An 18,066-nucleotide genomic window follows, 5' to 3' on the forward strand; every position below is an offset into this window, starting at 1 on the left:
TGGTATTTGAGAAGGAAATCTATTCTTCCATCTTTATCCTCTAACTGCTTGGCTTTTTAACTATAAATTATTTATGGTGTATGTTACATGCAAATATGCATACATGTATGTACAGGTGCATTTGCCTGTTGAAGTGCATGTGGGACCCAGAGAATAGACATGAAGATATTTTCCTCAATTATTTCTCCACCTCTCACTGAACCTCGAAACTTCTGTTTGGTCAAGTCTGCCCAGTCAAGAATCCCTGGGACTGGGATTCACTTAGGTACCTTCCTCCCAGTTGACCTTTGTGTTTCTTTCTAGGTTGTATGTTTAGAGGAATAGCTTAGGGTGTGGATGGGTGCATCTCTTTCTAAAATACTGGCTTAAAAAAATAGCTGTGTTTATTGTATCATATGTTTGCAGGGTGTGCCTCTGAAGACCATTTTAGTTTAAAAGGAAAGATGCTTTCTTCCAATGACCAGAAGCTAGAAAAGCTGGATTCCTTTTACCGACCTCCAGTGTCCAAACAGAAGACAAGTGCAGAAATCATAAGTGAAGCACGAAATGCCCTAAGGGCGGTTAGAACCCAAAGACCATTTACACCCCGTGAAGACCAAAGGAAGCTGTTTGGGCCTGCCTCGTCAAGAACCCCAGAAAACAGGCCTCCTTCGTCCTTCAGGTACGATGCTTGGCTCTGGTGTACACGGAGACGTTAGGCCACCAGGTTCCATGTTTCCTATCTGTCCTTCCCTCCCCTAACCCCTGACAGTGATTGATCATCTTACTGCCTCTAAAGTCCTGGTGTCCTTTCTGATTGGCTTCTCTCGGGAATTTGAACTTCAGCTTCCTCGCCTCCTCCGTGGTTTTTCATGGCTTGCTCATTTCTTTTTAGCACCTAAGAAACTTGCGTCATCCGATTGTGCCATAGTCCCACGCTTGAGTAAGTTCCCTCTCCACATTCCACATCCATCAGCACACTAACCTGCACACGCACGTTTTTTTAGGGAGGTCCGAGTCTTCAGACGCCTTGGGGAACTGCCAAGGACCCTGTAGCTGGCTCTGATGGTGAGGTTACGTTTGCTCTTCAAAGAAAGCACCAAACTGACTTCCAGTTGGAGTGACTTCCCGCCGTGTGTCCCAAGGGTGCTGGGTGAGCATTGCTCTTCTGCACCCCGTGCCCCCTCCCCTCTACGCTTGCTCTGGACCTCTCCTCAGTAGGTGTGTAGCTGTAGGTGTGTGCTGATCTTTCCCTGGTGAGATACCGCAGAGCATCTCTTCACTCGCTTGTGCACCATCTGTGTTGTCTTCTTTGGTCAGGCATCTGTTCAAGTCTGTGACCTAATTTCTAAATTGGGTTGTTTGTGTTCCTGTTGAGATTTAGGAATTCTCTGAGTAGAATGGATGGCAATCTTTTTTCTTATCCAACCTTTGCAAGGTTTGGGTTTTTCTTTTTTTTTTTTTTTTCTTCTTTCTTTTCTTTTCTTTTTTTTCTACCAGGCTTGGAATTCTTACTCTCTTGACTGTCTTCTACAGAGCAGATTTTTTTTTTTAATTTTTAGTATAATTTTGCTGATCAGCTTTCTGTCCTGGAGTGTGATATCGCTGCTTTATATAAAGGTTATTACTTTATCCAAGTTTATCTTGACTTTCTTCAATGCTGTCTTGTGGAAGTTCTTAGATATTTGAGTCTGAAATGGAATTTGGGTTCATTTCTATGATGGGTGTGAAATTTGCCCCACCACTGTGCATGCGTGCATGTGTGTGTATGTGTGCGTGTGTGTGTGTATGTGTGCACGAATTCATGTTGAGAAGATTATCTTTCTGCACTGTACAAAGTCACTGAATTACAATGGTCCAGTGTATAAAGTTTCACTTTATGATATTGTGGGAGTGCTGTGAACTCAGGAGAAACTAGACTGAATTGTGATTCTCTCTGACTAGCCACGTGTGGTGGGTGCACTGAGGGGCTGGGCAGCAGTAGTCAGCTGCAGCTCCAGCTGGCCGCGGATCACAAGGGCAAACAACGCAGTCTGTAGAGTGCTGCCTTGATCAGCTCTGATCTAGGTAGGTTAGGTGCACTGAGTCCACTTGACTTAACATTCTCAGCGTGGGAAGTTCATAGGTCTATAGATCCACTGTAAGGAGTCTTGCCTCAGCTTGTCTGGTGGCCATCATTTAACTGTGTGTGTGCAGGTCTGTCTCTGTTGATGACCCTTTCTCCAGTGTAGCGGTCTTGTTACTGGCATTGTGGTATGATTTGAAGTCAGGTAGTGTCCCTCTTGTGAATCTGCCCTTTTTTGGTATTATCGTTGGTTATTCTGTTATGACCCAGAATAATCAATGATAATATAACCTTTGCCTATATACTGTAGAATCCATGTATTGATACAAAATAGCTTACTGGGACTTTAAGATTGCATTGGATCTGTGATATAACTTGGAAGCAACATCTTTAAAACAAAACTTCACTGTAAATAATGTTGCAATTTTAAAAACTAACAATGTTATCCTTCCCCCTCCCTCCAAGTGCTCATGGCTGACATCTACTCCTCTATTCCTCTCTCCTCTCTCTCTCTCTCTCTCTCTCTCTCTCTCTCTCTCTCTCTCTTTCTCCCTCTGTCTCTGCCTCTACCACCCTCTTAATTCTCCCATGACCTGAATAAACTCTATTCCATACTATACCGTTGTGTGGCTGGTCCCTCAGGGGGAAGGGATTCCCAACATGGGCCCCTCAGAGGCATCTCCCTTGCCCCGAGGCCTCGCCGCACCTCCATGGGCCATATGCCCCCCACTCTCTTCATCCTTCCGCTAACATTGGTGCTGAAACCCGGGACGTCATCTTTTCACAACATTGGTGGCCCGTGACTTTTCCTTTCAGTGACTTTTCCTTTAATTGGTGCCCTGTCATCTTTTCCTTTCATTATGTCTCTATTGAAGAAAATGGTCTTTTTCTCCAGTTCTTCCTTGATTACTTTCCTTGAGTTACTATTGCAGATCATGTATGTTTTCATGGATTTACAACTAAACACTTCAGTTATGATATCACAGTTTCATTTTAGCTTCTACCTGCCTGTCTGTGTAGGGAAACAGACTTATCTTAATCTTGTATCCTGCAACCTGAATATAATCAACGACTTGTCTCAGGAGGGATTAGATTTGGCCAGTTAGTTCTGTGTTCTTTTCTCTGGAGATGATAACTCTGTCTTCAAACAGAGTTAGTTTCTTCATCCCAACCTGCCTTTTCTCTCTTTCCCCTGCCTTGCTGAATTAACTATGACTTCCAGTATCCTGCTGAAAAGATGGAGGAATCCTTGCCTTGCCCTTGCACTTCATGGGAAGGCTTTGGGTTCCTCCCAGAAAATGATGTTAGCTGTGGGGTGTCTGCAAACATTCTTTATCAATGCAGAGCACTTCTCCTTCTTTCCTATTTAAAAGATTATATTTATTGTTAGAATCTTATGATTGTTTTAGCTTTTAGTGTGATGGGTTATATTCGTTGATTTTTCAACACAGTTGTTTTTGAAGTTTGACTTTTGACCAAGATCCCTAAAGATAATTCTAGACATTGGATAAAGAGACTTACCTTGAAATAAAGTAGTTAATAGTGACAATCATATACCAAGTTTATAAAGTTAAAATGCTTTTTAAAATATATATTTCTTTGTTTTGATTACTGTTATTACTCTGACAAGGCCTCAGGTAACCCTGCAGGTCTGCAACTTGCTGCATAGTCAAAAGTGACTTTGAATTACTGAGTCGCCTGCTCAGCCTTCTAAATATTGGGATTACACATGACTGGCACACCACTCAGTTTTATGCTGTGCTGGAGACTGCACCCAAGACTTGGTGCATGCTGGACCAGTGCTGCACAAACGAGCCACATTGCTGTCCCTCGCATCTTTACCATCAGAGAATTTCATTTAAGACCATGTCTCATCATATAACTCATGCCAGTCTTGAACACATTACCCTGCTTCTGAGTCCTGGGAATACAGATCCATACAGCCATGTCTAGTTCATTACTCGGCATTTTTAGCATTCCTAAACACAGTAGGAAAACTGTCCGGCTTGGAGTGTTGTGACCACTTCAAATTGCCTTTTCTCGGCGCTTATGCATTGGATGCCTTTAGAGTTTCCTAGCATATACTAGAAACAGAAGTCCTTCACGAACTAACTCACCCCACCGTCTCTTCCAGCCTTCACGCTTCCAGCTTCGAGTTGACCGACCCCAGGCCTATCTCTGGGACTCGTCTCAGGCCTCTTGAGCTGGTGAGTTCTGTCTGTCATCAGCAGGAACATGACACAGCTTTGGCCCCAAATACTAGAAATCAACGCTTGTACTGACAAGCATGTTATCATGTAGGCACGAGAGTACTGATAATGTAATTAATAATTAAAGCCAATGCCTTTACAGTTTTAAAAATAATGCTTAGGATCTAATGAAATGCTCCCATAGCTTATCAGCTTCATAATAAAAGAAGAATTAGGGTAATTTACTAAATAATATTTCATAATATGTTTGTTGTTTAAAAAGCTATATATTACTTTTATTTTAACAATTTTGTGTAACAAAATTACATATTTATATTTTAAAGTATATGTATATTTTATATACATACATATGCACCCATATATTCATGTAGTTAAAACATAAATTATACATAAATTTTGTATGCATGTTAAGAGACAGAGACAGACTTATTACAAAAATACCACCAAACAAAAATCACTAAAAGAACGGCTTTGTATCCCCCTATTTTTTTATTATCCTTGCCCAAGTGGGTTTCTTCTGGCACTTTCTATGTGATTGCCTAGACTTCTAAACACCACCTTGTCTGTCACTTATGGCTTCCCAGGAAGAGGTGGGCGGAGCTTCCAACCACCTTCCATCAATCACACTCCCTCTTCCTGCCCTGCTGCGGTTCCACATGTTTACACTGTATCCTTGCCTAGACCAGCTTTCTTGGATTATGTCTAGATTAACCCTGTTCATGGCTGATCCTTGACTTCCTAAGGACTAAGGAAGTTGGATTCATCTTGACTGTTTCAATGTTTGTTTCCTCTTTGATAGCAACTGTCTTGTGTTTTTTAGTTTTGTATTAGTCATATTTCAATCTCATGCTGCCACAATCCATCCAAATCATCTTTCTGGATTTGGAGACAAGGGCATCCCATCAAGTCAGCTGGTTGGGAGAGCTCCCCAGACATCCTAGCTACCACTTGCTCCGGGTACCTGGCCCTGCTCTCCCCACCCCTCACCAGCATCCCCGGAAGCACCTCTTCCCTTTAGGAGCTATTTCCCATTTCATGCCTTTCTTCGTTTCATGTGGCAGTGCTTTGGATGGAACCCTTTCCCCACAGCACGGGTATGTGGAGGGAAAGTAAATAAATGAATTGAGACTTGATTTCTGGTTTTCTTTTCTGGGAGTTGGAATGATGATTTTTCTCGTTGTGGCCAGTTTTTTTTTTTTTTTTTTTTTTTTTTTTTTGTTGTTGTTTTTTTGTTTTTTTCTGTTTCTATGATAAAGTAGTTAGGGAAGAAAGGGTTTATTTAGTTTACAAGTTACAGCTTCAAAGAAAGCCAAGGAAGGATCCTAGATGCAGGCACTGGAGGAGGAGTGAGCCTATGATACTCTGTAAGGCCTTCTCAGCTTGGTTTCTTTTAGAGCCCAGGCCCGGAGTGGGCTGGGCCCTCCCAAGCCCTTCATTAACAGTTAAAAAGTTACCCCGCAGGCCTGCCGCAGGCCGGTCTGATAAAGACAGTTCCCACCTGATATTCCCTCTTCCCTGGTTAAAGACTCAGTTATATCAAAGGGGCAAGAAGTAAGCAGCACCCCAGCGTTCTGAAAGTCGGTGACACTGAGCCTCTGATAACCCTCCTCCCTCCTCCATCTTGAACGAGTGCTCAGGAGCCTTTCAATGTGAGGTCTCTTGTCCTTCAGCTCTGGGACATGTTTCCTACTCATTTCAACCATGACACCCTCTCTAAACCTTTCTTTACTAACATGAGTTAGTTCGGTTGTATGTTCTCAGGATATATACCATGTATACTGATCAGTTATTTCCTTATTATTATTTTTGAGTTTGTTATTCAGGTATAGGAGCTATTGGTCTTCTGTTTGTGGTTTTTGTTTGTTTTGTTTTGTTTTGTTTTGCTTTAATTTTCTTCTCTCTTCTGTTGTGTATCTTATTCTTTTAATTCGCTTTCTGGATTCTTTTCCTTTCTGTTTCCTATCCCATCCCCACCCCCAATTTTTCAATTGTGTTTTTAATTTGTATTTTTAGGTAGTAATCAGTTCTTGTTTCACTTTAGATATAAATTACCCACTTTCAACCCAGTTTTGCGCTCCCTGTATAGCCCCTGATACAGGTTTAGGTTTGTTTTGGTCTCTGGCTTTCATTTTGGAGACTTTTTAGGTGCCTTCTGATGTTTTTGGCGTGTGGGTAGAGTTTGGTCTATAGGCTGTGTTAGTCAAGCCCACCGCTAAGGCAGTCAGGCTGGGCTGTGTTGTTGCTGACAGCATGAAAGTGTATCTTTAGGGCCTACCTCACAAAACCATACCTTTAGGCCGGGTGACTGCATTCCAGGCCTGGGAAGGAAGAAGACACTTAGTATTTAGTGTGTCAGTCCTCAGTCAACAGCCTGGCAGCTCCCATGTGGCAATCCAGTCCCAGGGTCCCAGGGTTTGCAGGTAAAAGCAGGAAGCTTCTGAGTTCACACCAGCCTGGGCTACCTGGCACATTGGAGGCTAGCCTGCTGAACACAGACAGTGCTCCAATACATAAGAAAGAAAAGCTCAGTGTTTGTAACGAGTAGCTGATACTTATTAATAAGATGACCATTAATTATCAGCTGGTTAAAGGGGCTATGTTTCACCCTATCTAAACAGGAAGCACACCTTCTTCTGGATGCCTGACAGCGCTGGGGGAGGTGTTATGAAAAATCATAGCCCATCCTCTGGCTTCCAGCCACCTTCCCCATAGACCTCTGCCAGTTTCTTACACTTTTTGTGGAGCACTTAGTCAACTGCTTCTCAATTTTTATTACTCTGTGTGTGTGTATGTGTGTGTGTGTGTGTGTGTGTGTGTGTGTGTGTGTGTGAGAGAGAGAGAGAGAGAGAGAGAGAGAGAGAGAGAGAGAAAGTGTGTGTGTGTGTGTGTGTGTGACAGAGTGTGTGTGTATGTGTGTATGTGTATGATGGAGAGTGTGTGTGTGTGTGTGAGAGAGAGAGAGAGAGTGTGTGTGTGTGTGTGTGTGTGTGTGTGTATGAGTGTGTGTGCGTGTACGTGCGTGCGTGTGCCTTTGAATCCTCCCTTAAGCAGTGGCTAGCAGTTAGTGAGGTAAGGCCCCGAGAAGCCTGCTGCTTGAATTCCTGCCCTGACCACATAAGCAGTAAACCCTCTGTTTCTTTTCTCATCTGGCCTATGCAAGGCAGGGGCTGCTCAGAAGCAAAATAGCTCAGGCACCAGGCACAATCTAAGCTGGCCTCCATGGGCCTGCTTGTTGAAGCCTTGCCACTGGCCTGACTGGCCAGGAGGGTGCCTGTAAACACCTGTCATCTCCTGGGGCAGGGGTTGCACTGTCATTTGCTTGAAGCCTTCCATTAATGGCCACACCTATCTGCTATGTGAAAACCCATCTCCATCTTTTTCCTTTTGCGGCAGCTCCCTGCCTCTTCAACAGCCCCGAGACCTGAGGCAGCAGAGGAGTTTCTTCCTGTGTATGTTTTCCTACTCTGTTAGCTCCTCTTCCCGTCTCCACACACAGAAGTAGCTGCTCTCTTACAGTGGGCTGACGGACACCAGCGGAGGCGTGACCATGGGGACCAACAGTAAACTGTGCCCCTAATGTCATTCTCGCCTTCTTCCACTTCCTAAATGGACAGCGCCCAGTTACTTAAGCTCCCAAAATTTTCTTAATCAGCTTTGTATTGATGCAGAGGAAAGAAAGACACCATGGAATTGCAGCTAATGCGCTTTGCATGAGTTAACACTCAGCAGCCAGACTTCCAGAAAATGAAGCCAGACACTGTCAGCACCACCAAAGATGGTGCGTGGTCAGGAGCCCCAGCCATCACCCCTGGCCCCTAGGGCAAAGCCATGCTGACTAACAGCATAGATTTCTTTGAATTGTCTTCTGTATTTGACAAGAACCATGCTCCATGTACTGGGCAAGTGAAACAGAATTTAATATATTTTTAAAAGATCAGAACCTGTGTGCCTTGGAATAGAGGCCTTCAAGGATGAGGAAAGGGACAGTGGGTGTGTCAAATCGCCCTCCCACCCCTGCCATTTCCGACTTTCACAGTAATTACAGATGTGAGCCACAGTCAGTTGCTCAAGGAGAGTTTAAGAATATATGTATTAGTCCCTGAGTTCTAAAATTATTGAAATTCATTTAAAAATCATAATGATCTTCTTTATAAAAGTCATTTTGATGTGCAAATCACAAGACTCTCTGTCTCTGTCTGTTTCTCTGTCTCTCTCTTTCTAGAACCCAACATGAAGAAATTGCTTGGCTTTGATATGGTAACTCAATGGAAGGAGCTTGCCTAGCATTGCTGCGGCCTTAAGGGAGAAGGGAGTGGGGAGGGAGAACATAAAGAAGGAGAGAAGGAAAGAGAGGGGAGAGAGATAGAGGGAGGGGTAGAGAGGGGGAGGAGGAGGTGGAGAGGGGGAGAAAGAGAGAGAGACTGGGGAGTGACCCATTTGGTAAAGTGATTGCATGCAAACATGATGCCCTGAGTTCAGACCCCATCACCTATGTCATAAGGTAGGCATGGTAACATGTATCTATAATCCCGGGTCCGGGGAGGTAGGGACCGGATAGGATCTGGGAATCAGCAAACTCCTAGTTTAGGGAGAGAAAGTAAGACAAGGGAGAGCTGGAGAGATGTTCAGAGCACTGACTGTTCTTCCAGAGGACCAGCTTCTCAGTCCCAGACCCCATGTGGCAGCTCATGTGACAGTCTGAAACTCTGGTTCCGTGGGATCTGACATCCTCTTCTGACCCCAGCAGGCACCAAGCAGACAGGTGGCACACAGGCATACGTGCCGCCAAAACATCCGTGCACATAGACGTTTTCCAAGTCAATGAAATAGGGCGATAAGCAATTGAAGGAAATGTCTGGTCTTGACCTCTGGTCTACACACACACTAACATACAACACAGGAAAGGGGGGAAGGGAGGAGGGAAGGGAGGAGGGAGACTGTAGATATATATTTGTTGCATATTTTGTTTTTTCATGGTCTTAGTAGTCCAGGAAGTCACATATTCAGATGAAACAAATAATGTGTCAAGGCCAGTAGTAAAATTAACCAGCTTTCATTATGTGAACAATTACTAATTTTGCACTTGGAAATAATGTCTTTTGTTGGGGAGCTGTTATGGCCCTTTATCTCCCCTACCAGGGTTAATTAGGTTATATGCCTTAAGGAACTTAGCATTTCCCCTTTTAATGGGATCTGTTCTTTGCAGCACATGAGGCACCTGTGTAACACACTAGCACTGTGTTCATTTTCTGCGTGTTACTTGGCAAACTCCTTAAACTTGGTTTGAGCTTCAAGGGTTAGTAAATTACCAGTTGCCATTGCAAAGTCCCTGAACAACACATCTGTAGAGAGAAGAATTTCTCTTGGCTCGCAGCCTCTGGCTGGCTGTCATAATCACTCAGCTCTGCTGCTTCGGGGCCGGGTTGAGACGGATGTGACCTCCCCAGCAGAAGTATACGCCAGAGAAAAGCCATTGGCTTCATGGCCAACAAGACACAGCAGAGGAACCCACCTGTGATAACTGAGTTTCCCCACACTCCCCCTTCTAAAAATCCATCGGGGGCCCTGTTTGTGGGGTGGTGCCACCCACATTCAGGACAGGTCTTCCAGCCTTGGTTAATCTCTTTGGAGACGACTCACAGACACACCTCACGCCTGACACCCAGAAGAGAGCTCTGCCCACCCCACCTCCAGGTGCTTCTCAGTCCAGTTACAACAGCAGACAAAGCTACCCACACCTTCACAGTGCTCTGAGATAAGATTTTATCCCGACCTTCAGCATCGAGTTACACTAATGCGGGGTTTTGTCTTTTATTATAACATATGAGCTGTTCATTTTCCCTGCACTAATCTCTGTGTAAATCACAATCTTAGTATAATTTTGCAATAAACTGTGGAGATTAAAAAGTAAAAGGGACAGTGCCCTAAACAAACACACCACTATTTGTCCAGATAAATGAGGGAACTAACTGTCCTCAGAATCAACCCCTGAGAGCCCAGGTCTTTATTCCACTGAGGCTGGACCACAGGCCTTCACTCTGGGGAAGAGTTAAAAGGGACTGGGAGCCAGGTCATGAGTGTGATCAGCTTGGGCAGGGAAGGGAGCTGGCTTTGATGAGCTCCTGTTTGGGAGGTAAGAATCTGTGTGTGGGAGGGCCTGCTGCCACCAGGTCGCAGCTGAGCAAACTCAGAAGCGATGGCCTTCCAGGTCCCAAACCTGTGAGGATGCCACTGTTCCTGACACTGTTCTTTATCCACCGTGCCCCGTGTCTCCTTCACCCTTCTATGCCTCGCCTTATGACACTTTCTTCTTCTGAAGGCATTAGAGCCATTTTTATCCTGTTCTGCAAAGGGGCGAGAGGAAATAAGGAACATTTTGAAGAACATCACCATTTTGAAATACATTCCCTGCAGAACCCTAATATAGATGCCTGTGCTCTAATGGTGCATGCGAGAACTCGAGAGGATGTTTATAGTAGTTTCGCACTGGGGATTTTTTTTTTATAAAGATTTGTTAATCAACTTGCTGGACAGAGTGATTCATCCTTTTGTGTGTTGTGGAAGAGACTCTTGAAAAGTTTCCTTTAAGTTTGTCTGACTGGCGCTTTAGAAGCACTGTCTGCTGTGTTCCTAGACAGATAATGTTGGAACCAGGAACAGCAGGGTGACTAAACCACACTGTCACTGGAAACTTCTGGCCCTGGATGGAGGCCATGAGCCTTTGGAAGTTAGGCGTCTGGGAGCTGTGGCTGTCAGCTTGGTAAAGACGTATTTGTGTGTGTGTGTGTGTGTGTGTGTGTGTGTGTGTGTATGTGCGCATGGGCACGCCCATGCGCATTGATGTTTTGCCTAAATAGATATCGGTGGGAAGGGGTCAGAACCCCTGGAACCGGAGTTACAGACAGCTGGGAGCTACCATCTGAGGGCTCGTTACTGAACCTGGTCCTCGGGAAGAACAACAAATGCTCTTAACCACTGAACCATCTCTCCAGCCCTGGTAAAGGCATAAAGCATTTCTTTAAAAGAGGTAGACAGGGTGGCTCATGCCTGTAATCCCAGCACTTGGCACATGGAAACAAAAAGATAGTTTATAAAACAATGTCTCAAAAAATAAAATTAAGTAAAGGACTGAGGAAGGTGGTTTGATGGGTAAAATGCTACTGGCCAGGCATGGAGCCCTGAGCTCAGATCTCTAGTACCATGTAAAAGCCAGGCTTGGCGAGCCCTGCTCGTAGCCCCAGCACTGTGGGGCAGAGATAGTGGATGTCCAGGGTTCACTGGCTAGCCAGTCCAGTCAAGCTGAGCTTTTGCTTCAGTGAGAAGCCATGTCTAAAATCAACCTCTGCCCTCCATGTGTGCCCACATGGGCAAACACACACACACACACATACATACATACATACATACACACACACACACATACACACATACATACATACACACATACACGCATACACACACATACACACATACATACATACACACACATACATACACACATACACACACATACATACACACACATACATACACACATACATTTACACACACATACACACACATACACACACATATACACACACACATACACACACATACATACACAGATACATACATACACACATACACATACATACACACATACACACACATACATACACACATACATACTCACACATACATTCACACACACATACACACATACACACATATACACACACACATACATACACACATACATACATACACACATACACACATACATACACACATACATTCACACACACATACACACACACACACAAGCAAGCAAAAACTCCTTAAAGGTATTGGAATTTTGCCAATTCTGTTGATTTTCTGAAATGCATCTGCAACAGAATTTTTGAGATATAAAAAAACCATTTTTATATAATAGGATATAATACAGTTTTTAGGTTTCATTCTTGTCATTCTTCATCTAAGTCTAAGATTTAGGGATCTTTTAAGAATCCAGGATGTGTGCATGTGCTTACAGTACACATCAGTGCCCAAAAATGGATTTGTTTTTCTTTTTTGTCTTGTTTTTATAAGACAGGACTTTCTCAGTAGCACAGGCTGGCCCCAACATGCGATGGTCCTGCTCCAGCCTCCCAAGTGCTATGCAGCAAGTTTGAGTCTCCACACGAGGTCTGACTAATGTTTTCTGAACTAAACTGAACACACTGTATTGCAAAGCATCCTAAATATATCACATGCACCATTACAGTCTCTCAGATAACTGTTTGCCACTGTAAGTGACTTGGATTTCATAAATCAAATATGCTGAGCTAAGTAGCAGAAAAGTCCATAGGATACACTGGCAAAACCAAAACTTGTGTACATGGTCTGTCTGCCTGTCTGTCTGTCTGTCTGTCAGTATGTATGTGTATATATGGATGCATGTGTCTGTTTGTATATCTTCTGTATGTGTGTGTATATGTGTGTATCTACATGTATGCATGTGTTTGTCTATATGTGTAGGTGTCTAAATGTTTGTGTGTGTTTATATATGTGTACACATATCTGCATGTGTGTGCATATCTGCATGTATATGTATATACATGTATATGTTTGTGTGTGCACATGTATATGTATATTATGCGCACATGTATGTTTGTGTTTATATGTATGTATATAAGGGTATATGCATATATGTATATGTGTGCACATGTGTGTATATATGTATATATGTATTGCATGCATATGTTTGTGTATGTATATTGCATGTGTATTGTGCACATGTGTGTACATATGTACATTGTTTATGTGTGTGCATGTATGTGTATGTGCATGTATATTTATGTGTGTGTATGTATATGTACATATGATGTTAGGTAAGATGGGCCAGTAAGACAGTAAACCCAGAGGTTCCACTGAGGTCAGCCTGAAGAAGTAGCAGGGGTGGTCAGGTGGCGGAAGAAGCCCTATTTGAGACACAGACAAAAATCTCTTTGCAGGAACCCAAAGCCCCAGCCTCTCCCAGCACAGAAGAAGATGCCTGCGTCTCCTTCCCTAAAGCCCCACTGGACCCTGCGGAGATCCGAAGGATAAGCGGTGCACGCGCACGCTTCTACAGGGCTGCATCCCAGGGAACGCTCCTGCCCGACAGACCCCCTTCTGCTGCCCAGTGTAAGGCCCGGGGCATCCTGCAGACCCACGCAGGCTTACTGCTTCAGTGTGCATACGGAAGCTGCTTTTAATGCTATTCTTCCTGGTCCTAGATGGTTCTCACGTGAGCTTAGACTCTGTTAATATTGGCCAAACATTAGCTAAGAAAATTGTTTACGTATTTCTCTCCAGTTATTTAAAAAAAATAGCTAGGTACCTCTTAAGAAAACACATCACTTGGTAAGAAAAGAGTATTAGGGTGTTTTTCAAATGGGTGGCTCACATACATCCAAATGAAGTAATTTTTAGGACAGAGTTTTAAAAGTCATTAATTTGATCAGAAAGCAATGAGAATTGGGCCACTCTGTGGGTGATGGTACCTCTCACCAGCCCTGACAACCTGAGTCTGATCCCTGGAACCCAAGACAGAACTGGTTCCTGAAGGCTGTCCTCTGACCACCACACCTGTGTCATGGCCCCTTGAGTATGCACACACACAGTAAACAAATACAAATATTAAATATTTAAAAATTAATGAGAATCATGAGTCTCATAATACACAGCAGCCCGGCTTCCTGCTCTTACGAATGAATATGTGAACATGAGTCTCATGGGACTTTTATTCCCGCTATATGAGTACCAGCTATGTGCCTAGACCCCCAAGCAAAGCTAAAGATGTCACCTGGTGGAGCACAGCAGGTGGATGAACTATACCCAGGCTCCCAGGCGCAGGGACAGGAGGATTGATTGGGGGGATGGGAGGGAATGTATGGATAACTCCATCATTGGAGGGAAATGGAGTTGAACACAGTAATGGACCTCCCAGGATCTGTAGCGAACAGGGTAAGCATTGTGTCAGAAGTCTACAGGTGTTGAGCAGACTGGTTTCTCACTGTCTCTGGTCAACAGTATAGGAAGCCACTTTAGTGGAAGATGACTGAACTGGGCCTGCCTCATCAGGGATGGATGACACAGGAAGTGTAAAGCATCTGCCTGGGCTGCACGCCTCCCTCTGAGCGTCCTGCTTGCTTGACTCGCAAACCTTTTTCTCAGATCATCGCCAACATTTAGAAGGCAGCAGGACCTCAGAGAAGGAAAGTATGTCTTGTGGAGAATCAGATGGTCTCCTTCCATAGCAGAACAGTTGGAGCCCAGTGGTGCACACACAGCCTGGGGTAGGATTGGCAGGTCACATGTACCCCAACTCACTTCAGGTGGTTCCCCACTGGATCATAGTTATAGAGAAAGAGGCAAAATCATACCATGATGCTATGACCAGATATGTCATGTACCAGGCTGTCCTCCCTTGTTTCTCTTCAGTACAGTCTCTGAGTCTGTTATTTGTTGAGCTTTTACTTAGTGCAGGATTCTAGACCAGCAGAGTCCTGTCCTAGGAGCATCTTCAGTTAGGGGTAGTAGGAAGTGATGTGAGACTAAGGGGTTCTCACAGGCTGTGAAGAAGACAAAGTAGACCACAGGGTGCCGAGTGATCAACCGGTTTTTTCCTTTACATCAGGGGCCTTGTCAAGGTGCCTTGAGGAGGCGACCAGTGAGTTGGTGTGTTCCTTAATGAGACCGAGGCAGCCACGGACAACCTGTGGGCAGAGTGTCCGTGTCAAAAAGACAGGCAGGCAGAAAGGCCCGTCCTGTGAGTGAGCTCAGGCTGGAGGGCTGTGCAGGTCCTGGGAACACGGACAGTGGGCCTGCCTTAATTCTGCCTGTCACACATGATCAGGACAACAGTCAAGGCAGAGACAACATGACTTATGACTTTAGTTAAAAATCAGATCTCAGTGGTAGCTACACCAGAGCATTACCTAGGGGAACTTTAGTCTAACGTATAGAAATGGTCCCCAGAATAGTCTTCCCGAGGAATCTTTTCACCTTTTTACCTCAGGCCTTTCAGACCAGTAGGGCTTGGAAACTGTAAAAGGAAATTACTTACCGAGATGAGAAGGGAGAAAGGAGCCCTTCTTTTACACAGGAGCTTGCCTACGCTTGAGCTCACTGAGGCCAGGGAGAGAAACCTTCCTGCTGGCTGTCCCTGCTCTCTCACTCCCCGCTGAGCATCTTGGCCTTGGCTTGAAGGTCACAGCACTTCCAGTCCCTGGCTAGAAGCCAGCACCTCCCACTGCTCTGGGGCGGGCCTTCATTCCAGCCCTTCACCCACTTGGCTTGGCAGGTGCCCATATCTCTGACTTCTGCGTCTACTCTCAGGAAATAATGGCAGTAAGAAGCCATTGTCATTTTAAAAGCACACACCAATTAAAAAAAAAAAATACTGGAACTGGAACTGCCCCACCCTGGAATCTCTGTCATTTATTCAGGTGATATGTTTCTCCATTGTCTAGAAAAGATGCTGTGTCAGGTCACTGAGGCGCCTAAGACAGCCCAGCTTGGACACCCAGGGTATGCCCTTCCCTGGGTGTGAAGTCATTTGTAGCCGACACCCGTGGGTGGGAGGGGCTTGGGTGTTGTGGCAGATCTGGAATCCTTGGGTTGAGAATGGGAGAAAGGTAGAGGCTGTGTGGTGATCCTCATAGGCTCCGGCTATTCCAACACTTAGTGTTGAGGGCAGGTTTGGACCTGTAGCTGATGCCTCTCCAGTTATACAAACCAGAGGCCTCTGGCCAGCTGCTGCTGTATCCCAGTCTCTGCCACATTTTCTGTCACCAAACCTCCTGGCTCTTTGAACGATGGACTTCCGAAGCCTTAGCACATCTCGCCTCATCCCTGCCTTGCTCCCTTCAGATTTTGTTCTCAGCCCTCAGCAAAGGGAGATGTCCAGTTTCCAGCCACTAGTGCTGTGAGCAGGCACCCTACCCCCTAAATCAGAGGACCATGAGAAGCATTCATATTCTGTGTCCCATAAAGCGTTAAGAGTTTCTGAAGGACGCTACATTGGATAACATCCCTGCCCCCTTATTCAAAATTCTCCAGCAGACCTCTATGACCACACTGGGTTCCAGAAAATTCTGGAGGATGCTGCCGGCAAAATGTTCACAGCTGATCCTTGAAAGTAGGTCTAGAGTTGAGGCAAGTCAGGGAGGCATTGCTCATTCCTGCCCCTGCAGGCCTTTGCTCAGAATCATGCTAGAGGGGCAAGAAAGCCATTCCTGAAAGATGTTCAGTGTTCAATCAGCCCCAAGGTTCCCAAATTGACTGGCTGTGGAATCTCTCAGGAACCCAGTTGGGCAAATACCAGTCTGTTCTAAAAGGCAGGAAACCTTTTCTGTAAAGGTCTGGACAGAAACTATTAGGCCCAGTGGTCATTCTGTCTCTAATATATTCAGCCCTGCCGTTATAGTGTGGAAGGAGCCGTTGCTGACTTATAGCCCCTGAAATTTGAACATCATATGATTTTCATTGCCCTAATGTATTGTCATTTACTTTATTTTCTCCATCCCCACCCCACCCCACCCCAGCCACTCCAAATTATGACAGGCCATCTTTATTTTACAGGTTATTATAAGACACAAGACAGAGTAGACCTCCTGGCTCCTGCCCAAGGGGACAGTGTCTCACTTCCTTTGTAAGAACAGCTGTGTGACCTAGCCCTGGCCAGATAATGTCCCAGGCCCCTGTCTCGCCTGTCCACAATGCCCAGTGGCTGAAACAGAAAGGGAAGGAGGTTTACTTCGGCTCATAGTTTTGAAAGGACATGAGGCCGGCGTGGCAGGGAAGGCGTGGTGGTTGGGCCAGCTTCATCGGTGGTGCCTTGTTCACAGCTCTGCAGAGATGAGGCAGAAAGCAGGTCCTGGACTTTAAACCTAGAAGCCTGACCCCAAGCGAGCAGCCCACTTGTCTCAGAGAGGCCCCACCCACTAAAAGTTCTGAAACCTCTCAAAACAGTACCCCCAGTTAGGAACCAAGTGTTCACACACAGGAACCTCTGCTGGACATTTGCCACTCATACCGTAACAGTGTGCCCCAGGAACCCCACCTCGGTCCCCACACACCCAACTGGGTCAACTTCCAAGCAGAACCCTCTCTGCATTATTTTCTGGACTCAGTACAAAAAACAAATTTGGAGAACTTTGTTTTAAAACAGGCAATTGGAGCAAGGTCTCCACCTGTCCTACAGGTCACACATGCTGGGTGCTGGCCTCAGCTCCAGCCTTGTTTGTTTCCTGTTCACCCCTCCTGATGCCTCTGAGACCACATCTCCAGTTGGCAGCGTGCTTTTCACCATTGCTTGTGGTCGGTTGCTGTGCAAACAATCCCCAAGACAGAGTTGTTCCTCTGTCCTAACATTGGCAGGGGGTATCTGTCTCCTCTTGAAGTTTACCCATGGTCCACAGTGGAGTTCTACCGGTGCCCAACAAGTGTGTCAGGGAGGCACTGAGAATCACTATATGTGCTTAGAGATGTTGTTGGTTCTTTGTCTGTTTTCCCAGTTTGGGTTTATTTTCCTATATTTTTTATTTTTATGGATGTTTTGCCTGGTTTCCCTGGAGGCCAGAAGAGTGTCTGATTCCCTGGAACTGGATAGTTGTGAGCCCCTGTGTGGGTGCTGGGAATCAAACCCCGGTCGGCTGGGTTGTGAGCCCCTGTGTGGGTGCTGGGAATCAAACCCCGGTCGGCTGGAAGAACAGCAAGTGCTGTTAACCACTGAGCCACCTCCCCGATAAGATAGGTGTACAGCCCTGGCAGTCATCAAACTTCAGAGAGGTCAGGCTAGCCTTG

General features: G+C 45.2%; 1 protein-coding gene across 1 annotated transcript in view; it reads left to right on the plus strand.

The window, feature by feature from the left end:
- Positions 1 to 437: 437 nt before the first annotated feature.
- The window catches only part of ARMC2 (armadillo repeat containing 2), a gene marked incomplete at its 3' end in the record, with an annotated part of 93,481 nt that continues 75,852 nt past the window's right edge, over positions 438 to 18,066 (plus strand). Inside the window, exons 1-3 of the mRNA XM_080937630.1 lie at positions 438 to 661; positions 4,179 to 4,251; positions 13,230 to 13,401. Coding sequence (XP_080793756.1) covers positions 444 to 661; positions 4,179 to 4,251; positions 13,230 to 13,401 — 463 coding nt within the window. The 5' untranslated portion in view covers positions 438 to 443. The remainder of the gene's footprint in view (positions 662 to 4,178; positions 4,252 to 13,229; positions 13,402 to 18,066) is intronic.

The sequence above is a fragment of the Micromys minutus genome (assembly GCF_963924665.1).
Source record: "Micromys minutus genome assembly, chromosome: 25".
In the NCBI taxonomy this organism is placed as follows: Eukaryota; Metazoa; Chordata; class Mammalia; order Rodentia; family Muridae; genus Micromys; species Micromys minutus.